Source organism: Pituophis catenifer, unplaced genomic scaffold (genome assembly GCF_029215685.1).
Source record: "Pituophis catenifer annectens isolate HBS135680 unplaced genomic scaffold, rPitCat1.0.hap2 SCAF_1, whole genome shotgun sequence".
NCBI lineage: Eukaryota > Metazoa > Chordata > Lepidosauria > Squamata > Colubridae > Pituophis > Pituophis catenifer.
The window spans coordinates 355,315,898-355,338,929 of record NW_027256881.1 but is presented as its reverse complement, the minus strand read 5'-3'; the positions used below and the strand labels follow the sequence as shown (position 1 = coordinate 355,338,929).

The 23,032-nt window shown below is 53.4% G+C and overlaps 1 protein-coding gene across 1 annotated transcript; it reads left to right on the top strand.

Annotated features, from left to right (window-relative positions):
* Positions 1-9: 9 nt before the first annotated feature.
* On the top strand, positions 10-22,688 carry SPPL2B (signal peptide peptidase like 2B). Its single transcript, XM_070944868.1, is given in 16 exon segments — positions 10-374; positions 474-596; positions 709-891; positions 1,576-1,665; positions 11,766-11,905; positions 12,631-12,658; positions 12,660-12,774; positions 13,743-13,839; positions 14,268-14,384; positions 14,862-14,943; positions 16,068-16,142; positions 16,706-16,768; positions 17,689-17,788; positions 18,138-18,215; positions 18,596-18,756; positions 20,794-22,688. Coding segments are annotated over 16 exon segments (1,851 nt in total). The 5' UTR covers positions 10-323; the 3' UTR covers positions 21,142-22,688.
* Positions 22,689-23,032: the final 344 nt, after the last annotated feature.

The following is a 23,032-nucleotide window of genomic DNA, read 5'->3' as shown; positions in this document are numbered from 1 at the left end:
GCGGGCGCATCCGCGAGCCACCGAAACTTCCGGGGCTCTCGCGCGAGGCTCCTCGGGCCGATCCCCGTTCCGCTGCGGCGCCGAAGCGAGGCTCGAGAGGGGCTCCCGGGCCGCCCCGCCACGGACTCCGGCTTCCCGCTCCCGGAAGCCTCCGCGGGAGGCCGCTCCGGCCGCGAAGAGGCGAAGCTCCCTGGCCGGCTGGGGTGGAACTTCCGGGGTTGCTAAGTAACGGGCGCCCGCTTCCTGCCTTGCGAGGGTCGCCCTTCCCCGCCGCTGCTGCCGCTGCCTCCGGTGCCCGCGGGAGACGAGAGGGAGAGGCGGCCATGGCGGCTGCCGGGCCGCGCGGGTGGGTGCTGGCGCTGCTGGTGGCCCAGGTGAGCGCCCGCGGAGACGGGGCGGGGGATGGGCGGGGGCGGCTGGCCATCCGTCTGGCGGGGTCCCCGAGCTGCCCCGGCTGCTCTGCCTCCCGCCAGGTCTCCGGCGAGTTCGGCGTGGTGCGCGTCTTCCCTGAGAAGGGCGGCGGCGGCGGCGGGAAGGACTACTGCATCCTCTTCAACTCGCAGTGGGCGCACCTGCCGCACGACCTGGGCAAGGCGGTGAGTGCCTCGCGTCGGGTGGGGGTGGGGGTGGGGTGGGGGTGGGGGCCCGGGGCGGGCCGGCTGACGGAAGGGCTCCCCCGGTGCCTCACTCCTCCCGCTCCTCCCACAGTCCCTGCTGGCGCTGCAGGATCAGACGGTGTCTTTCTTGTGCGCGGCCTCCGAGGTGCCCGAGGGAGGCTTCGGCAACGCGGTGCCCATGGTGATGCGGGGCAACTGCACCTTCTACGAGAAGGTTCGCCTGGCGCAGGTGAACGGCGCTCGGGGGCTGCTGATCGTCAGCAAGGAGAGGCTGGTGAGTCCGCTCGCGGGGACCCTCCCGGGCTGGGGACGGCTGCCGTTGTCCTGTTTTCCCTTTTGTGATGTTTGTTAAGGAAATGTTTCACCAAGTTAAAAGATGAAACGGGATAGATAGAAAAAAAAAGCAAGAAAGTGTTGGAACATTAGAAAGCAAAAAGAAGACAGAAGATACTAAAGGAATGACTTTCAATTGTCATACACATCCTTGAAACTGTTTCCCCCTTCTGAGTTGCCTCACGTGGGTCCCTTCTCCCCTATTCAACCCCAAAGAATCAGTACGTTCGGAAACCGTCACTTCATTTCAATCCACATGAAGTCCATAAAAGGTTTACAGTCTTTTATAACAGTAGCTGCTGTTCCCTCCCTAATCAAACATCGATTCAGCCATTTCTGCAAGTTCTGCCGTGGTCACAACCCATTCGTGAAGGCTTAAGGTCATTCTGTCCTGTCTGTATTGCCCTTTGGTCTCCCCATGGCCCATGTGTTCCTAAACACGCATATCCTGTAACAATTTTAGCGTCTTAGAGTCTCCTTCCAATGCCTATATAGGTTGAACAAAGCTGCTCTGATGCTTGTTAAATAGATGCTGGTGAGTTTAGATTTTGGGCCACAGAAATTGAGTTGGTGTTTCCTAGGTGGTCTATTTAGGTGCTGCTTTCCTTTCTCCTCTTCTCATCAGGTGCCCCCCGCTGGTAACCGGAGTCAGTATGAGGAAATTGATATCCCAGTTGCCCTGCTTAGCTATGCAGATATGCTGGACATAGGACAGGTGAGCTTTCTCCCGCCTTTGTGTGTTCTTCCACATAGTCAAGCATGAGGCGCTTCTAGCTAAAATGTTGGGGAAACTGAAATGCAGAATCATTTCCAATGAAAGTAACATTGACCATTTAATTGATAAACATTGGTAAATTGTGGAACAAATATAATCCCCCCCCCAAGGAAAGAGTAGTGATGGTTAAATAAATAGCACATCTTGGTTTTTTTACTGGTAGGCTCTTGCCTTGCAGACTGCCCCCCCCCCCAAAGTATTGAATTGGAAAGATGAACATCCAGTCGCCCTTTGCAGGGGATCTCACTGTTTCACATAGCAGAGTGTTCTGCCTTTGCTCTCCTCTAGTTTTCTGGGGTCTCATCAACCCTCCAGGAATTGTCAAGCATTGCCAAAAGAGTTTTTCCCAGATCATTTCTGTAACTTCTCTGTGGGGGAATTCATTGGTCCTGCTGAGAGAGACAATCAGAGTTCCTTCCATTTCTACTTAAGGCAGCCCAGTGGAAGCAGAGAGGATGACAGTTATTCTACGCAAAATACTCCTGGTTTGATTCTGATAGTGTCACCAAATAAGCCTGAGGGAAATGATTCCCCCCTACACCCCTAGAGAGCACCAGTTGTATAGCTGCAATCTGCAGAAATTGTGGGCTGCTTTAGAAGAGAGATGTAACTGCACATCTCAGCCAGTCCATGCTTTGCAACTGCTTGACCCTGCCATCTCTCAACACCTTCACTGGATGGGTGGCCAAGGAGAGGGTTAGGCCCCTTCCTTTCTCCAGTGAAGCTATGCTCAGTTCCTTTCGGTGGCAAAAAGACAGTTTGGCCTCTTGCAGGGGTCTTTTAATGGCTTCAGTAGCCACCTTCATAAGGTAGAGGAGAATTGATCCTGGGTTAGTTTCTGGCAAAAAGAAAAACTAAATGGCACAGTATACAAACAATTTATGTTTTTTATCCTGTGGCTGTTCACCCCCCTGAGTCCTTCGGGAGTAGGGCGGTATACAAATCAAATAAAACTAAACTAAACTAAACTAATAATTGTTGTCTGGTTAACTGGAATGGGGGCAGCATTGTATGTTCTCTTTGAAAAATTAAGCATGCTTTTAAACTCATTTGTTTCTGGGGAAGAAGTGCTCTTTTAGCTCTATGCTTATGTATTTCATTAAAATATTTATACCTGTCTGTTATTTAAGAGCTGAGCAGGGGGAGCTGTAGATGATTTAAATACCTAAGCCGGGCAATGATGGGGATGTCCCATAGGGAAGCTGAAAAAACATTCCATAATAATAGATATGACAAACCTTGATTTTTTTTTTTTTACTTAGGACATTTGGGGGGAGGGGGTTGGCTTTAGTTGGTTTGTGTGCTGTGCTGATTCCATGTGGTTGTAATAGTCTCTTGGTGGTTCCTGAGATGCTTTTGATGTAGTGTGATCCTTTTTACGACTTGTGTTGGTTGTTCTGTATTGGGTTGAGTGATCAGGCACTTTTTGATGAGGTGTGGACATCCACTTTATTGGAAGATAAGAGTAAACAAAGAAAGGTTTAAATAGAATTAGGCAACCAGTCAAAACTGGATTTTTGGGGAAATTTAAAAAGGTAACCAAAGAGTTTTAAATACCTTTGTGAGAAAGTGGTGTAGGATTTCCTGCCTAAGCAGAGGGTTGGAGTAGAAGACCTCCAAGGTCCCTTCCAACTCTGTTATTCTGTTTTCCCCCCCAAGTGGATTGTTTGGGGATCTATTGTATGAGGATTGTCTGCTTAACAAAGATAAGAGACCAGAAGGAGACTTCAAGTAGTCCTCAACTTACTTACTTACTTACTTACTTATTTACTTACTTACTTACTTACTTACTTACTTACTTATTTATTTATTTATTTATTTATTTATTTATTTATTTATTTATTTTTCAGATTTCTATACCGCCCTTCTCCTTTCGGACTCAGGGCGGTGAACAGCCAAGATAAAACATTTATACACAAAAGTTAAAATAGATTTAAAATAATTAAATAAATTTGGACCGTAATTTAAAACATTTCAATTAAAATCCATATCAAATTTTAAAACCAACCATTAAATCAGGACAGCCCGGCTAACTGAAAAAAATAGGTTTTTAGGGCCCGACGAAAAGTCCGGAGGTCGGGGATCACTCGTATCTCTGGGGGTAGATTGTTCCAGAGGGTAGGTGCCACCACAGAGAAGGCTCTCCCCCTGGGGGTCGCCAGCCGATATTGTCTGGCCGACGGCACCCTGAGGAGGCCCTCTCTGTGGGAGCAAACTGGCCGGTGGGAGGCAATTGGTGGCAGAAGGCGGTCCCATAAGTACCCCGGCCCTAAGCCATGGAGTGTTTTAAAGGTGATCACCAACACCTTGAAGCACACCCGGAAGTCCACCGGAAGCCAATGCAACTCGCGTAGGAGAGGAGTCACATGGGAGTGACCCGTTGCTCCCATAATCCCCCATGCGGCCGCATTCTGCACCAGTTGGAGCCTCCGGGTGCACCCCAAGGGGAGCCCCATGTAGAGAGTGTTACAATAGTCTAGACGAGAAGTGACCGTGCGTAGGGAGTTCCGATCCAGAAAGGGGTGCAACTGGGGTATCAGGCAAACCTGATAAAAAGCCCCCCTGGCCACGGCCGTCATATGCTCTTCTAAAGACAGCCATGTGTCCAGGAGGACGCCCAAGTTGCGGGCCTTTTCCGTGGGGGCCAATGATTCGCCCCCAATAACCAGCGATGGCACCAGCTAGCTATACCGGGACGCCGGAAGCCACAGCCACTCGGTCTTGGAAGGGTTGAGTCGAAGCCTGTTTCTCCCCATCCAGACCCGCACGGCCTCCAGGCACTGGGACATCACTTCAAGGGCATCGTTGTGATGGTCTGAGGTGGAGATGTACAGCTGAGTATCATCAGCGTACTGATGGAACTCCACCCCAAAACCACGGATGATCTCACCCAGCGGCTTCACATAAATGTTGAACAGGAGGGGCGAGAGGACCGACCCCTGTGGCACCCCACAAACAAGGCGCCTTGGGGTCGACCGCTGCCCCCCTGTCAACACAGACTGCGACCTGTCGGAGAGATAGGAGAACCACCGCAAAACGGTGCCCCCCACTCCCAGTCCCTCCAGCCGGCGCAACATGATACCATGGTCGATGGTATCAAAAGCCGCTGAGAGATCTAACAGGACCAGGATAGAGGAGTAACCCCTATCCCGAGCCCTCCAGAGATCATCCACCAACGCGACCAATGCTGTTTCCGTGCTGTACCCAGGTCTGAAGCCGGACTGGAGCGGATCCAAATAGACAGCTTCATCCAGGTATTGGGGAAGCTGTCGCGCCACCACACTCTCAACAATCTTCGCAATAAAATGAAGGTTGGAGACTGGACGATAGTTAGCCAAAACAGCCGGATCCAGGGATGGCTTCTTGAGGAGGGCCTCACAACCGCCTCTTTCAAGGCAGGTCACCCTCACTCAAAGAAGCTTACGGCTATTTGTTTAATAACCAATTGAAATTATGAGAGTGCTGAAAAGTTATGACAAGTCCTCATGACCGTCACAACATTCTGATGGTCACGTGATCAAAATTTGGGCGCTCGGTAACCAGCATGTACTTAAAACAGTTGCAGCGTCCTGGGGTTATTGACGGCCACTTATGACCTTCCCAGGGGGGCTTATGGCGAGGGTGAAGCCGGATTCACTTTACCAAGCGATTTGCTCGACCCTGGCAAAGAGGTCATGAAATAGGGTATCACTCAGGCAATCGCCTAAGAACAGAAGTTTCAGTCCAATTGTTGTAAGTCAAGGACTACCTGTAATTCAAACTATGGGAAGTTGTAATATAGACCATAGAAAGCTCCCTGACTAAAGTCAAGAGAGGAGGCAATTTCTAAGAAGGACATGACAAGCATTGTGAGATATGGATGTAAACAAAAATGGCAGCCCTCGTAAGGATGGTGATGAGAGCTCCGGAAAGAGAGGATCAGCCTCTGAATTCAGGTAAAAGACCTGCTAGGTCTTGAACAAGAGACGTCACCCCCAAAAAAATAATGTTAGATGAAATGGCCAAAGAAAAAGGTCACTATAACACAGGGGTTCTATCCGGCTCAGGCGAACCAGTAGCAATGGCTGCTGGAAGCTCCGCCCATCCATGCAGACATCATGACCTTGCTTTTTTGCAATGATTTTAAGCCTCTGCGCATGTGCAGAAGGCTTTGTGCATGTTTGGACAACAGCGCATGCACATTTGCAAACCGGTAGGGAAGGTAAGTGAATTTCACCCCTGCTATAAGAGGATGGATGGTCAACATTTGGGCTCAGAAGACAAGAAGGGCACGCTCCCAGAATTGGTGAGATAACGCCATGGGGTGTTCCTGATACCCCTGCGGCCCCCCTGGATTCCAGAGCTCCTCCCTATGTGTGCACCTCTGTTCCTTCATCGTAAATCTCCCATTTAAGATGGGCCCACAATAGTGTTTAGGTCAGGTGAGGAAGGGAGGCATGTCATTATTCTTTCATCATTAAGGCCTTTACTGGCTAGCCACACAGTGCGATGCATGCAATGGTGCATAAAATCATGGTCTTCTTGAAAGATGCAGACTTTTTCCTGTACCACTGCTTGAAGAAAGTGTCTTCTAAAACCTGGCAGCAGGTTTAGGAGTTGACTTTGAGTCCATCTTCAACCCGAAAAGGTCCAACTAGGTCATCTTTCACAATACCAGCCCATACCAGTACTCCACCTCCACCTTGATGGTGTCAGAGTCGAGTGGAGCTCTGTGCCCGTTACTGATCCAGCCCTAGGGTCCCTAACTCTAATCCATCCATCTGGTCCCTCAAGAGTCACTCATCTCCTCAGTCCATAAAACCTTTGCAGAATCTGTCTTCAGATATTTCTTGTCCCAGTCTTGCCATTTCAACCTATGTACTTTGTTCAGTGGTGGTCGGGGTTTCAGCCTTCCCTACCTTGGCCATGTACACCTTGGGCAGAAGTACAAGAACATATTGTACTTCTGGGCAATCCAGGTAGGTTGCAGTTCTGGAATATGACAGCACTGGGGGATAATGGATTCCTAGTAGTTTCAGTTTGAATCTTCTCAAATCTTTGGCCGTTAATTTGTGTCTTTTTTTCTCAACATGTTTCTTGCAATGATGTTGAGTATTTGCAACAAAGCGTTTGATGGTTCTGTGATCACGCCCCAATATCTTAGCAATTTCAAGAGTGCTGCATCCCTCTGAAAGACTTTGTACAATTTTTGACCTTTCAGAGTCAGTTAAATCTCTTTTTTGGCCCATTTTGCCTGAGGAAAAGAAACTGCCTAATAATTATGCACAGCTTGACATAGGCTGTTGATCTCCTTAGGCCACACCCTTCCTCATTACACAAATGCACATCACCTGATCTCCTTATATCCATTAAGCCAGAGATATCAAACTTGCGGCCCACCGGCCAGATGCTTCACACGCTGGCCACACCCACCTCTGCTTTAGCGAAGGGGGAAAAGCAATACGTCATGTGACGACAACATGTTGCGAGTTTGATACCCCTGCTGTCAGCGTTCAGGAAAAACCCAACTCCAATTATTTATTTATTTATAAATAAATAAATAAATAACTCCAATTAAAACTTCCAAGACAAGCACTTTCTCAAAGTTCCCTTTATTAGAGTACCATGTTTCCCCAAAATAAGTCCCTGTCTTATATTTTTTTAAACCCTGAAATAAGCACTTGGCTTTATTGCCATGCACTCAAAAACCCGTTTGGGCTTATTATCAGGGGATGTCTTATTTTGGGGGAGACAGGGTAGGTATACTGGCACATCTGGGAAAACCCAAATCTGAGAGTTCCGGGTTTTCCCTCAGTAAATCAAAACCCCCAAATCCATCCCCTGCATCCATCACATGGTCCAATCACCATCCATCCCATCTCGAGACATCACTCCAACCACTCCTTCTCCAGATGCAGGACTGTCATGACCTTGACCGAAAAGAAGAATGCTATTTTGTCTAACTACATTCCCTCTATTAAATCCCCCCTCCTACTTTCCCACACACAAGAAGGTGGCAGCGTGGAAGCTTCTGGTGCTAATATGGCTTCCAAAGCTGACACCTTTGGAATGCACTAAGCATTCCAGTTTATACAGCTTTGAGATGGAAAATATGCATTAAAACGATGATTTGGTCAAAATACTTACTCGCCTAATAATTGCGCACACAGTATGCATACGCACATACATACATATACACACTTTTAATGTTGTAAGCCACCCAGAGATGCTTTGAAGTGAGATGGGACAATTTTAATAATAAATAAAAAATAAAATAAAATAAAAAAGATGGCTACCAAATCCTACCCAGAGTGGTTAAGGGAACTTGGTCTATTAAAGAAGAGACACCTGGGGAGGGACAGCAGCCTTCCAGTCCGGGAAGGGGGGAGGAGTGGGATTTTTCTCCCTGACCCCAGGCGTGAGCCAAGCGGAATTTTGAGATCCTAACTTGAGTTAAAGAGGAATTTCCTTTGAACTCTGAAGCCACAGAAGGAGCAGCCTGTCTCCTCAAACGGTGGTTACTCCACACTGGTGGGATTCAAATTTTCTACTACCAGTTCTGTGGGCATGGCTTGGTGGGGCAGCACCTTGCTGTGAGTGACATCGAGTTGGCCATGCCCACTCAGTCACATGACCCCCACCAAGCCATGCCCACAGAACCAGCATAAAAGGCAGCTCCTGCGGCCTGTCCCATTATTATTATTATTATTACTATTATTACTATTATTATTATTATTATTATTATTTTATTTCTATACCGCCCTTCTCCTGCAGGACTTAGGGCGGTGTACAGCCAAGATAAAACATTGCATATAAAATTTAAAAACAATTTAATAAACAATTAAATAATTTCAGCCCAAGATATTAAAAACAACCCAATTAAAACCAAATTCAATTAAAACTGAGAGGATGGGATCAAGCCAGCCCAGCTAGATGGAATAGGTGTGTTTTCAGGGCCCGACGAAAAATCCGGAGGTCTGATATCGTGCGTATCTCAGGGAGTAGGTCATTCCAGAGGGCGGGTGCTGCCACAGAGAAGGCTCTCCCCCTGGGGGTCGCCAGCCGACACTGTCTGGCCGACGGCACCCTGAGGAGGCCCTCTCTGTGCGAGCGAACCGGTCAGTGGGAGGCTATTGGTGGCAGAAGGCGGTCTCGCAGATAACCCAGCCCTAACCCATGGAGCACTTTAAAGGTGGTCACTAACACCTTGAAGCGCACCCGGAAGACCACAGGAAGCCAGTGCAGCTCGCACAGGAGAGGTGTCATTTGTGAGCGCCCCGTCGCTCCCATAATCCCCCGCGCGGCCGCATTCTGGACTAACTGCAGCCTCCAGGTGCACCCCAAGGGGAGCCCCATGTAGAGAGCATTGCAGTAGTCCAGGCGGGAAGTGATGAGTGCTTGAGTGACCGTGCGTAGGGAGTCCCGACCCAGAAAGAGGCGCAACTGGCATATCAGGCGAACCTGATAAAAAGCCCCCCTGGCCACGGCCGTCATGTGCTCTTCTAAAGACAGCCGTGCATCCAGGAGGACGCCTAAGTTGCGAGCCCTCTCCGTGGGGGCCAGTGATTCGGCCCCAATAGCCAGCGATGGCACCAGCTGGCTATATCGGGATGCCGGAAGCCACAGCCACTCGGTCTTGGAAGGGTTGAGTCGGAGCCTGTTTCTCCCCATCCAGGCCTGCACGGCCTCCAGACACTGGGACATCACTTCAAGGGCATCGTTGGGGTGGCCTGGGGTGGAGATGTACAGCTGAGTATCGTCAGCATACTGATGGAACTCCACCCCAAAGCCACGGATGATCTCACCCAGCAGCTTTACATAAATGTTGAACAGAAGGGGCGAGAGGACCGACCCTTGTGGCACCCCACACGCAAGGCACCTCGGGGTCGACCGCTGCCCCCCTGTCAACACAGATTGCGACCGGTCAGAGAGGTAGGAGGAGAACCACCGCAGAACGGTGCCCCCCACCCCCAGTCCCTTCAACCAGTGCAACATGATACCATGGTCGATGGTATCAAAAGCCGCTGAGAGATCTAACAGGACCAGGATAGAGGAGCAACCCCTCTCCCAAGCCCTCCAGAGATCATCCACCAACGCGACCAATGCTGTTTCCGTGCTGTACCCAGGTCGGAAGCCGTACTGGAGCGGGTCTAGATAGACAGCTTCATCCAGGTACCGGGGAAGCTGCCGCGCCACCACACTCTCAACAACCTTCGCAACAAAGCGAAGGTTGGAGACTGGACGATAGTTAGCCAATACAGCCGGATCCAGAGAAGGCGGCTTGAGGAGGGGCCTCACCACCACTTCTTTCAAAGTGGCCGGCAGGACCCCCTCACTCAAAGAAGCGTTAACAATCTTCTGGAGCCAGCCTCGTGTAACCTCCCGGGAAGCCAGTACCAACCAGGAGGGACACGGGTCCAATAAACATGTGGCCGTCCCAGGATCCTGTCCACGTCCTCGGGAGCCACAGGATCGAACTCCTTCCAGATAACACTCTCAAGACCTGCCTCAGTCATCCCGTCCGGACTTACCCAGTCAGAGGCCAGGCCTTCCCGAATCTGAGCGATCTTGTCATACAGATACTGCACAAAATCCTCAGCTCGACCCTGCAAGGGATCATCCCGCGCTTCCAGATGGAGGAGGGAGCGGGTCACCCTAAACAGGGTGGCTCGGCGATTATCTGATGAAGCGATAAGAGCGGCAAAATAACTAGATTTCGCCGCTTTTATCGCCACTAGGTAGGTCTTAATATGAGACCTCACCAGTGTTCGGTCAGATTCCGGAGCGGCTGGTCCTCCAACTACTCCCCAGGCGTCTTTTCCAGCGCTTCAACTCCCTCAGCTCCTCGCAGAACCAAGGAGCTAGGTGAGTTCGGTGCCGGGTCAGAGGCCGCAAAGGCACGACGCGGTCCAGAGCCCTGGCGGCCGCACTATCCCAGGCGGCCACCAGGTCATCAGCCGAGTTGTGAGCCAGAGTCTCAGGAAATGGCCCAAGCTCCATCTGGAACCTATCAGGATCCATCAGGCGCCTGGGGCGGAACCACCTGGTTGGGTCCGCCTCCCTGCAGTAGGGTGTAGCGGTTAGAAAGTCCAGTCGAAGGAGCGAGTGGTCAGACCATGACAAGGGTTCGATGACTATATCCCCTGTATCAAGGCAACTCGACCACTGACCAGAGACAAAAACTAAGTCCAGAGTGTGTCCACCCGTGTGAGTAGGGTCATGAATTAACTGAGTAAGGTCCATGGCCATCATGGAAGCCATGAACTCTCGAGCCACCTCAGACGTTTCGCCGACAGATGGCAGGTTGAAATCCCCCATGACTAGAAGTCGGGGGGTACCAACCGCCACCTCAGCTATGACGTTGAGCAGCTCGAGCAGGGCCATTGCCACGCGGCAGGGAGCCAGGTACGTTATGGTCCCCCCCCCCACATCAAAGTACCTTAAAGGGACACTGCAGTTCAGCTACCTTCCGAGCAGCTCTCCTGCGATGCCGTCCCTCCAGCGCAGCAGGCCGTTCTCCTTGCCATGTCTGGCAATGGAGTGTGGCTGCGCACACTGACCGGCAGGCAATGGGTTAGGGTTAGGGTGAGCAGGCGGCATGCGGGCAGAGGCCCTGGGGAAGGCCGGGGCCGGGGAATGGCACATTCCCTGGCCAGGGCAAACTGTGAGCTGGTGGAAGCTCCAACCGGGTCCTCAGGGAATGACGCCGCCTTGGGCCCCAACCCGAGGCGAAGGGCAAGTGGGTGGCATGCTTACCTTTAGTGAGCAAAGCGGGTGAGGTGCAGAGGTGAGGCATTTAGCTGGGCTGCGTGGCGAAGGCAACATATATAGGGCGGGGGCAAGCGGCAACCTGGCGGGCAGGAGCTGGGCCAGCCAGGGGTGGTATTTGCCGGTTCAGCAAACCAGTTTTAATTTCCCCTACCGGTTCATCCGAACCGGTCCTAACTGGCTGAGTACCACCTCTGATACTCCATCGCTGGAGGTTATCATTTGCCTGGGGTGGTCAGGAGCACTCGTTTACTCTTTCTTTCTTTCTCCTTCCCTCCCTCTCTCCCCTGTAGAGCTTTGGTCGCTCGGCCAAGGTGGCCATGTACGCACCTGGCGAGCCCGTTCTAGATTACAACATGGTGATCATCTTTGTCATGGCGGTGGGCACGGTGGCCGTGGGTGGATACTGGGCCGGGAGCAGAGATGTGAAAAAGTAAGTGCAGAGACAAAGCCCTGAAGGATGGGATGAATTGGAGTGGGGATGGCGGGGTGTCTTGGTCTCCTGCCCTTTCTATCCGCCTCTGTTGGGATATTAGCAGGAAACAGCTGCTCTGCCCCACGGTCTCCCCACTGCTCTCTCTTCCTCACTCTTCTAATGGCCTCAGGAGGCCCATAAGCAGAACAGAAGGAAGCATCCCCGCTTCCTGTCCCTCAGCCAGGGGTATCTTGCTTCTGAACGGGGAGGGGTTGTTAAGCCAGCAGGATTTCTGAGCCACAGTTCACCAGCTCATCTTCTGGAAAGGAAGCTGTAAATGTCTTAGTAATTTCATTTATTTATTTGCTTTTATACAACTGCCAAAAAAATGTCCGCTTGTGAAACCCCATCTGCTTGGAAGACTGGGCAGTGGAAGAGAGGCAGTCCTGTGGAACCCCGTCCCGCCCAGCTGTCTAGATCAAAAGGAGGGGGCTGCTGCCCGCCCAGCCACTGCCCGCAGTTGACCGAACGCAGCAGCAAAGCCATCCTGCTGCAGCCCCCAAGGAAAGGGCCAGGACTGTCCCGAAGCCCCCCTAAGATAGGGTGGCAGCTGAATTGGCCTTATCTCTGTAGCGGGGGTGGGGGGTGGGAAGGAGGAGGAGGAGGATGGCCAGAGCCCTCAGCCTTCATGGACACAGGAAGAGGGAGGGGGGCAGCCTCCACTGAGGACCCCTCTTTTTCAGACGCTACATGAAACACAAGCGGGACGACGGGGGCTGAGAAGCAAGAAGACGAGACGGTGGATGTCACTCCGGTCATGATCGGCGTCTTTGTGGTCATGTGTTGCTCTATGCTGGTCCTCTTGTATTACTTCTATGACCAACTAGGTACTGACTGGGCGGAGGGACATGGTCTCTACGCTCTTTGGCCCTGGTGTCTCTGGGTTCACCTTGGCTCCGTTTCTGTGGGGGAAAGGCTGGAATACTTTGGCCAAGACCACCCTTTCAGGTTCCCGGTGGCTAAAAAAAAGGGAGGGAGGCAGCTTGGCCTGGGCAGCCAGGGCTTTGTCTGCTGCTGGGACCCTGGTTCAGACCCTGTGAGGGCTTCCTTGGGCGGAGTTCCATGGGCACCGTGGTCAGCAACGGCCGTCCGGGTACTTCCCTGCCCTGCCAGAAGAGGCTGCAAGGACCAAGACCAATTTCCTGCATCCAGACCGGAGCCCCTCAAAGAACCAGGTGTTCCAAATGAAAGACTGGCTTCCTGGGAGCCTAAGGATCTGCAGTGTCTGTGTGTGGGTGGATGTGGAGGGGGGGGTGTCCATCCGTTCCCCCTCCCCATTCCCCAAAGCCTGACAAGGGGAATCCCTGGGAAGCTGCAGGTCCTTCCGGGAACTGGCAAGCGCCCATCCTGCTCCTCTGGTTGAGCCTAAAATAAGCCAATATCACTCTGGCCAAAATGTCAGTTTTCCTTCATCCCCAGCCTGTCATGAACGATAGATGGGGCCTCCAGCCTTCCTTCCCACCTGGAAGGTGAGCCCTGTTTCCTCAGCTGACAAGGCTTTCTCCAGACACGGGGCCGTTGGCTTCAACCCAGTAGAGGAGCTTTCAGCCGACGGCAGAACCAAGGCCCACCACGAGGCTCTTCTGCTTTCAAGGACGTTGCTTTGGCTTCACCAAGGCGAGGGGGGAGTGAGAGGTGTAGGGCTGGGTGTTGGGTGTGTGTGTGTGGAGCAGGACAGCTATAAATGCCACGGATTTATAGCGAAACCAAATTTATAGCCAAGCTAATCCCTGGCTTGGTTTGGCTGCCAGGGCCGCCTCCGAAGGCTTTTCCTCCCTCTTCCTTTCCCCTTCAGTGTATGCCATCATTGGGATTTTTTGCCTCGCCGCTTCCATCGGCCTCTACAGTTGCCTTTCCCCGTTTGTCCGAAGGTTCCCCCTCGGGAAGTGCCGGTAGGTGGATTGCTGATGGATTCGGTGGGGAAGGGGCTTTTTGGCCCGAGCAGCTCCCACAGGATGGCAGGGACCCTCTCCAGGCTCTGGCCTTTCAGCTGCCAGATTGGCACACGTGGTTTTGTTATGGGCCACGTTCAGACAAGGACTGCTGGAAACAGAGCAGCCACCTCTTTCCCAGTGGTTTGGAGTCTCCCTTGGGGTCCGTTTTACTAGCCCACCTTCAGCTATCCCAGACCGGAGGATAGAGGGGTGCAAGATTGGGGGAGGGGGATGCAGGAAACCCAAACCCCCCTTCGGAAGGGAAGTGCTTGGAGAGTGTTTCATGCACTAACACACTCCTGCCGCACAGCTTGCTTCCTCCCTTTCCTCTGTGCCCACTACTGCTGCCAGGCGATGCCCATGCCCTGCCTCTGCCTTGCTTTCAGCGTTCCCAGTAACAACTGGCCTTATTTCCACAAACGGCCCCAAGTCCGGATGCTTCTTCTTGCCGCCTTCTGCGTTGCTGTCAGCCTGGTCTGGGGTCTCTTCCGAAATGAAGACCAGTAAGTCTGGTGTCCGTCCCCCGTTCCCCCCCCCCCACAACTGTCTGCTTCCTGGTTTCCTGAAATGTTGCTGGCAACACTCTGGCCTTCTAAGAAAGCCTCACAGGGTGTCTCCTCTCCCGAGAAAGTGTGGGGGGGGGAGGAGAGGGACTGGGATTGCCCCAGGCAGCCCCCCACCCCCGGACTCAAGGGCCTCCAGCACCTTCCCAGCATGCTTTGGGTGAGAGCCAGCCTCCCTCCATCTCTGCCGCACGACTTCTGCGGTTAGCACAGCAGAGGCTGTGCAGGAGGCAAAATCAGAGTGACTCTGGTGCCACCAGGGATTTGCAACCCACACAAAGACTCTGGGTCAGACCCAGAGAGGCCTGTTCTGCCCCTGCATGAGCCAAGAGGGAGAGCCTGTGGGGGGTAGGGTTATGGAGCAAGGCCTCCACAGGGCAGAAAGGGTCAGCCACATGTGGTGGGTCTTCCCCCCAGGTGGGCCTGGATCCTCCAAGACGCTCTGGGGATCGCCTTCTGCCTCTACATGCTGAAAACCATCCGATTGCCAACGTTCAAGGTGAGACAGCCATGATGGGCCTCCCACCCGCCTTCTGCCCTCCCCAGAGGCTGCTGAGAACCACCTGCTCTTTTTTCCTTCCCTCCCAGCAGCAACATGGGGGCACCAGACCCCAGGACAGAGCCTGAAGGCTCTGGTCTTCCTGACTAGAGCAGGGCAGGGCAGCAGGCGTACCAAGGACTGCTGAGGGTTTCCAGGCACTCCCGTCCTCAGGAAGGGGCAGCCCCGAAAAGGTTACCTGTTGGCCACGGGAGATAAACTGAGCCGGGCAGACCAGCAGGCAGAGAGGGGTTTGTGGAATGCCTCTCGGCTGCTCTGGAGCAAGAGAGTGGTGCTTGCAAACGAGATGCTCTGGCTGCTGCTTTAAACAGAAGGACGGAAAGCCTGTCTAGTCGGGCAAAATTTACCAAGCCAGTGTTGTGGCCCTCCAGCAGAGCTGGCAGCGGATTCGGACAGTGAGGAGGTTGGGGAGGAACATGGGCCAGTCCTGGAGTCTGGGGAAGGCTTTGATGAAGGCCCTGCATCGGAGGCAGGGAGGGGGCCAGGGCCGGATGCCAGTTATCAGCTGCCTTCAGATTCAGACATCAGTGAGGCAGACGAACAGCTGGAGCCTGTTCCCAGTGTGCACATGCGCAGAGTTGCCAGATGAAGGGAACAACTGAGGAACAAGGGTCGACTTGGGAGTAAGGCCACAGGTGGACGATGAATGGCCCCTCCCAGGGGGAATAAAAGAGGAGCGAAAGGAGAGTGGAGTTTGCAAGAGACAATTAGTTCACTTAATTGGTTCGTGACTCTCCAAGACTCCTTGCCAAGTTTTGAAGATATCGGCCTGGCAGCTCTCCAAGCCAGATAAGGTCTGTGACCCTAAATTCTCCCTTTGCTGAAGGTGAATGAGAGGAATTCACTGTTTGTTTAATAAAAGGGGTTTTGTCGGGACCAGGATTCTGCTTCCTGCTTTTTGGGGAAGCCTAGGTCAGAACAGCCAGCTCCTCCCTGCAGAGCTTCCCAGGGGGCCTGGAGCAGGATCTCCCAAGCCCTGCCCCCACCCTTCAAAAGAGGCGGGGCCTGAGCGATCTGCAGTGGAAGCTGTGGCCTTTTTTGACTTGGGGCCTTTTCTTCCCCAGGGCTGCACTTTGCTCCTTCTGGTCCTCTTTGTGTATGACGTCTTTTTCGTCTTCATTACTCCATACCTAACCAAGGTAGGTGCACTGCTGCCCCACCCTCCTTTGAGGAGCCGCTGTGACTTGGGCAGTCAGAGAAGGAGAAGGGCATTGGATTAACACCCCCCCCCCCCCGGGTTCACACCCCTGGCCGGCTGGGCAGTCTTGCCTTGGAAGGCTTCCTGATCTGGGGAGGAGAAAGCCAGAGGACTGAGAGGTAGCCAGGAGAAGGAAGGACCCAGAGAAAGCGCTGGCAGATGCCCTCTGGCTGCTTGGACTTGATTGTCCCACCGCCCCTTGCCAGATCCATCCATGCAAGCCAGAACTAACCAGGATTGGGGATCTGAGACATCTGAAGGGCAGCTGGCTGAGAGGACTGTCCAGCGAGGCTGCCAGGGTGCCTGCTGGCCAGGTCAGGGAGCCCCTGCTCTTTGTCCACCACTCAGCTCTTCTGCTCTCTTGTTTAGAAGTTGGGGAGCTCAGTCCCCAAGGGAGGAGGAGGAGAAGGACACAAGGCTGTTTTCAGTGGGGTTGGGACACTCTCCAGGTCATTGGGAGGCTTTGGGGACTGCTGACCTTGTCCTCCTCCCTGATCCCTTCAGACAGGGGAGAGCATCATGGTGGAAGTGGCTGCTGGACCGACTGACTCATCCACTCGTGAAAAGGTGAGTAGGAGGAATTTTCCCCTTCCTGTTGCTCAAAAACAGGAAGGGGGAAAGGGCCCGGGAAGGGGAGGCTGTCTGGAGTTCCCTAAGAATGCCTAAGTCACGGTACGAGGAAAGAGAGAAGAGTTGGATGCAGGCAGCACAACTGACCTTGGGAGGGCCGAGATTTTGCTGGGTTTGCCAATCCTTCGGGAGCCCCCTGCCGTGCTCCAAATACAGACCCCCTGTCATTGTGTGTCCTGCCCAGCCTGCTCTGGAGCCATGTGCAAAGAGGGGCCAGCTGCAAGCAGCTCTTCTGGGGAGAGACCCACCTTTGGGTCAGTCGTGGTTCTTCCATGTTCCCCTTGGGGCAGGGGAGCTGCTGCTGGGCACTTGGGGCACAGAGAGAGGCCGATGAGCCAACAGGCTGAGTAACTGAGCACAAGGGGCCGGAGCCCTTTTCAGCACAGGTTGGGGAACAAGATGATGTTTGGTAGAGGCCCACCAGGGGGAGGGGGAGGACAGAGGAGACCCTGCACGGTCAGACTTGCAAGATTTGGTTGTTATAGCTGACCCTTTGGCCCACTTTTTTTTTTTTTTTTAATTTGATTTATATGCCGCCCTTCTCCGGAGACTCAGGGCGGCTTACAGTGCGTTAAGCAATAGCCTTCATACTTTTGTATATTTATACAAAGTCAGCTTATTGCCCCCACAAACTGGGTCCTCAATTTACCTACCTTAGAAAGGATGGAAGGCTGAGTCAACCTTGAGCCTTGGAGAGATTCGAACCAGCAGTAAATTGCAGGCAGCTGTGTTAATAACAGGGTGCTTTAAACCACTGTAGTACCAAGGCTCTTGAGCCTGGGTGGGGGAGGTCCTGTGGCACAGGTGGAGGTGGAGCTGCTTTCCCAGTAGAATTGATGCCTTTTTCGTTTCCAAAGCTCCCCATGGTGCTCAAGGTCCCCCGGCTCAACTTCTCCCCACTGGCCCTCTGTGACAGACCCTTCTCTCTCCTGGGATTTGGGGACATCTTGGTACCAGGTAGGAGCTTCCAATCCTCCCCCCCCCCACCACCAACAACCAGGTTCAGCCTGATGCTCAGGGCAGCACGAACACCTGCCCCACTCCCTCCCTCCCTCCCTCCCTCCCTGCTTGGCCAGGGGGCTCTGGAGGAGGCTGCCGCTGTGCGGCAGGCAGGCCCCTAGCCCTCCCAGCTGCCCCCTTCTTGGGCTTGGTGCCCTTGCTGGCCCTGGGCCTAGAACCAGGGTCTGGGGGGTTGGGGAAGTACACCCCTATGTCCCTACCTGCCTCCGTGCGGACAGCCTTGACTCCACTTGGGGCTCCTTAGGAAAGGAAAGAATTCCTCCTCTCCTCTCCCCTCCCCGTGCAGGTCTGCTTGTGGCCTACTGCCACAGGTTTGATATTCAAGTCCAGTCGTCCAGGGTATACTTCGTAGCTTGCACCATAGGTATGTATGCTGCCACTGTTGCCTCCCCCTTTGTCTGAGGGCTAAGGGGCTGCCCCTCTAGGCCCAACCCAGCGGCCTTTGGCTGGCATCTTCCCCACCGATGGAGCCTTCCCTGGGATGAAGTCGCCCGACGCCCAGAAAGCCTTCCCAGTCTCGTCCCCCAGCCGGCCCTGCACAGAAGGGAGCCTTGGGGCAGCATCTGCCAGGGCTGGAGCTCTGCCTCTGCCCTCCTGGGGCTTCTGAGAGGCTGGCAGAGACGGGGGTGGCTTCCCTCTGTTTTCCTTTTGGCCGGGGTCTGGGTTCTTTCTAGCCAGGGTCTGGTCTGGGCGGGAGAAAGAGAGAGAGAGAGAGAGATCCCTGCCGCTTCCTCCTCCCTGCAGGTTATGGCATCGGCCTCCTGGCGACCTTTGCAGCCCTGGCCTGGATGCGGAAGGGCCAGCCGGCGCTCCTCTACCTGGTGCCCTGCACTCTCCTCACCAGCCTCCTCGTGGCCCTGTGGCGCCGGGAGCTGGCCACGTTCTGGACGGGCAGCGGCTTTGCGGTGAATACCAGTTTGATATGAATCTAGCGAGCCCCTAACTAGAATTAAAGTTGAGTAGAGGTTTTGCCTCTTTGTTCTCCCTTCATGTTCAGCTCCTCTTCCGTCAAAGCCAGGCCTTTGGTTTGGGGGCAGGTGCAGCGCACCTCTCGATGCAAAAGGTTGGGGTGAAAAAGCCATTTTCTGGGGAATGGGGGGGGGGGTCCTGCAAGGGAGGGGGGGTTCCGCCCAGCAAAGCAGCTCTGTTTCCAAGCCATTCCAAATATTTTTAAATGGCCGGAGGGTGGGGGAAGAAGCAAAGCGGGTGGGATGTATTTAATGTTGGACTTGGACCCACGCTTCTCTTTCTTTCGTGGTCCCTTCCCGCTTTTAGAAATAATGGAGGACCCCAAATGTGCCGAAAATGGAGGCGTTCGCTGCAACTACTGCTTCTCGTGATTGATGAGATTTTAATGCATCTTATTTTTCAACATAGGCTGTCAAATAATTTTGATTTTGTGGACCTTTGAGAGGGTCTTGGGAGACCCCCCTCTGAGAAACCCGGCTCTAAAGGATAGGGCGAGAAACGAGGAAGATGTCATTTGGATCTCAGAAAATATTTCCTAAGAATCATTGGGTGGTGGAGCCAGCTTCCTAGGACGGTGGGGGCTTCTCTGGATGGAGGGTGGGAGGGAGGGGACAAGGGGAATCTCCAAGCCCCCTCATCCTCCGACCCTGCAGGGCAAGGCCTCCCACCCTCCCTATGTCAGAAGCCCAAGCCACTTCCTAGGGAACATGGCAAACAGTGGCAGACTGTGATTTGGGAGGGGGAGGGCTTATGTATGGTCAGTTGACCTGGTCCAATATAGAAGCAAGCGGGCAGATGGGGGGGGGGCGCTCAGGAAAGCCAAAATATTGATTCTGTGTGTCCCATGAATCCTGTTCAAGAGGGAGGGGGCTTGGTGCATCACAGTCGCCCCCTGACCTTAGAAGTTTCCCTGGGAAGGCACCGATCCATTGCAGTGCAGTGGAGTTTTATGGTTGGTTCCGTCATCAGCCAGACCCAATTTGGGATTTTTACCCAGCTATTATTTTATGTTGCATGACTCAGGGTGGCTCACAACAATTGAACAATAAAATCAATAAGCAAAAAGGAAAGTGTGATGAAGTGAAGGATAATGTCTCTCTCTCTCTCTCTCCCCCTCACTCCTTCTCTTCCATCCCATCTCCAGCCTTGTGCTTTCTCAAGTATCACTGTTGTGGCTGCCCTTCCCCCCCCCCTCACACACACACACACACAAAAAGACTTGGTGCTACAATAGACGGTGGTGGTGTGGGGGGGGAGATTTTAGAAGAGCAAAGCTTGGTCAGGTTCTCCCTTTTGGGGATGAGCATAGAATTCATTGGGCCGAGCCATTCCTTAAATTGAGAGGTGGGCCTTCAGGCCAAAGGTTAAAGAGCTTGGTTGGCAGGTGAGAGCCCCTCCTGTTCCCCAAACTGCAGGAAGGTGAGATTCTTTGAGGCGCTTGTGGATGCTGAAAAGTCCCCGGTTTCCTTGCAAGATGAGAGCAGCAGAACTGAACTGTCCAAAGCCAGTTTATTTAGTAACCCAGAAAGTTATCGCTGGGTGTGTTTGTGGTGTGGCACATGCCGTGGTGAAAAGCAGCCCAGACCACTATCCCCTTTCCACCCTCGCCCCATGGCTGGCCCTCAGAGCTGAGCAGCCCTCTTATTTTCTTCACCTTCCACTGCCAGGGAATGGCACGAGAAGCCTAAAGACTGACCGGGGCCCTTTGGCTGCTGCTCCTGACGAATGGGCACGGGTGCTGCCCAATGCAGGGTTTCTTCTGGCAGCAAAGCTGAACCGGAGCAGGGGAGAAAGGGGAGGGGGCTGCGCTTTCAAGCAAAGGCCCGGTTGGGCTGGGGCTCTCAGCCATCCTCGCTCCCCAGGGTCTAGGATTTAGGGGGTGTCTTGAGAGCCTCTGGCCCACCATGTCCAGATGCTGTTGGGGGTCAGTTCTCTCTACCCTGTGATCCTGACCTATGCTTTTCTATACGCAGAAAGAGCTACCTCATCCTTCCTTGGTCGTCTCCCCTGTCAGCTGCCCTGCTCCCCCGAAAGGAGAGGTACCTCCAGCATCCCACCCAGAGGCCGACGGAGAAGCAGCTGCCTCCACTGCCCCCCCCAGCGAGCCTGCCAGCACCCCCGTGGGCCCGGAGGAGGAGGAGCCACACGCCCCTTTCCTGGAGGTGGAGCAAGAGGCGAAGGAAGAGGAGACCGACGCTGCTGAGCCCCAGCCCGACCAACCGCCAGCCCAGAGGCCATGGGGAGAGCCGCCCGATGACCCTCTGAAGGATGACGCTCCGGGACAGATGAGCCCCCCAGTCGAGCATAGTCAGTCTGGCTAGAGTCCCTTCTCCCCCTTTCTCCCGGCCCCCTCCCTCCTCCAGTGCAGCTGAGGACTGGTTTGGTCCCCTGTGGGTTTCGCTCAGAGGGACGATGTCAATTCTTGGGCCATTAGGAGACTCCCAGGTTGGACTTTGGAGGGGCAGCCATCTGCGTTTCATACCAAATCCCCTTCCTTTTTGAATATGGTGCTTTTACGAAGGTTCGAATAGAAGTTCAACTATTTAAAAGACAAATCAGCAAGCAGATGCCTTTCCTTTCCCTGTTTTAGTCTGCTGGTTAGTATTAATATCTTTTTTTAAAAAAAAACAAAAAAAACTAGGCAGTATTTGCACTTGTGTGGCCATGATAATCGCTTTAGCATAAGTTAGGGCTCTTTGGGAAGAAGCTCTTCTCCAACGGTTTCCTCTTTTTAAAACTCATCTCTCCGTGGAAGGCGCTGCAGGGCTGGTTGTCCTTCCCAGGGGCCACCCACTCACTCTATCCTCAAGGAACGAGCCGGTCTCAAAAAGAAATTGTCCACTCTGTCTCCGCAGGCTTTTCGTTCTGTCTGTCTCTTCTGGGGGCTCGTGTGCTGGAAGGAAGGGCTGTCGGGGCCTGCAGACTAACACCCTGGGGCATGGCACCCCAAATTGCTGGCCCCTTAAGCTCAGGAGGAAGTGGGGTGCCTTTCCCAGCTCTCTGGGCTGTCACTTCAGACGCCTGCAGCTCTTCATGGAAGTGGCTGCCTCTGCCTATGGCTAGCCTGTGGCTGCCTCGAGGCCACTTCCAGGGAACAAGGCCGTGCGAGAGGCAAGAAGTCTTCCTGCAAAGTGACTGCCGGAGCCCTGCTTCGGTGCTGCAGCCCTGGGTTTTAGTCTGTTGAATTCCTGGAGGTGGAGGCAGCGGTCTAGGGTTAGTGTGTCCCTTCTCTTCTGGCTCAGCTGGGACTCAAGGAGAAGGTTCCTGACAGGTGATTTGGGAAAGGAAGTGGCTGCAGCTCCCCCGGCCCTCCTGAGGGGTGGGGGCATTGAAGTAGCAGAGGGCAGGCAGTTGGAGGGAGGGAACTGGTAGCCTTCCAGGGACAATAGTCTTAACACGGGGAGTGTCGGGTCCCCCTTCAGCTTCTCCTCCTCGGCATCCTGGGCCAGAGGGCTTCTGTGTTGTCTTTGTGTTTCAGTGTAGTGTGTTTGCATTCTTCTTCTTCTTCTTTTTTTGTTTTGTTTTGTTCTCTGGACTGTAAAATGTAGCTTTACAAGCCTGCATATTAAAGATTTACTGGCTTCTGCTGAGTCGCTGGCCGATCCCTGTTCTGTTGGCTGTCAGCCGAGGAAGGGATACAACAGCCTTGTTTCGGAGAGGTTTATCCCGATCCCTTGGAGCAATTGGAGGGAGCGGGGCGGGGGGGGGTGTTGGTCAGTGGGCCTGGCTCTCTCTCTCTCATGCAGAACGACAAGCACTTGTTTAGACACTACAGGATTTTGCCTTAATTTAAGCCATTTTATAAATAATGTACATGGAACTTTTATTTTACTGAAGCAGGTTAAAAAATAAACTTGATGAAACTTGAGTTGCTCTTGCCCAAATGTTACGCCTTAATTTTTTTTTTGCTCAGCCTTTGTGGAAGGAGGGTCTGTCAAGGGATGGAGAAGATCTGCAGGTTCCCCATATCTGGGGCTACGGCAGGACCCTTTTCCTGATTGTGTGTGGGGTGGATGGCTCCATCCAGATTGAAAAGTGATGACATCAGCAGCCAGGACTGTCCAGTGCATAGGAAGCCTAAAAATGCCATCTTCTTTCACTGCATTTTTAAAAATCTCAGCCCTGGGTGGGGAGGGGAGAGCAGCAGTGGGGGTGGGAGGACAGCAGGTCTCTGACATGGGAACAAGCAGGAGAAATCCGGGGCTGCCAGTT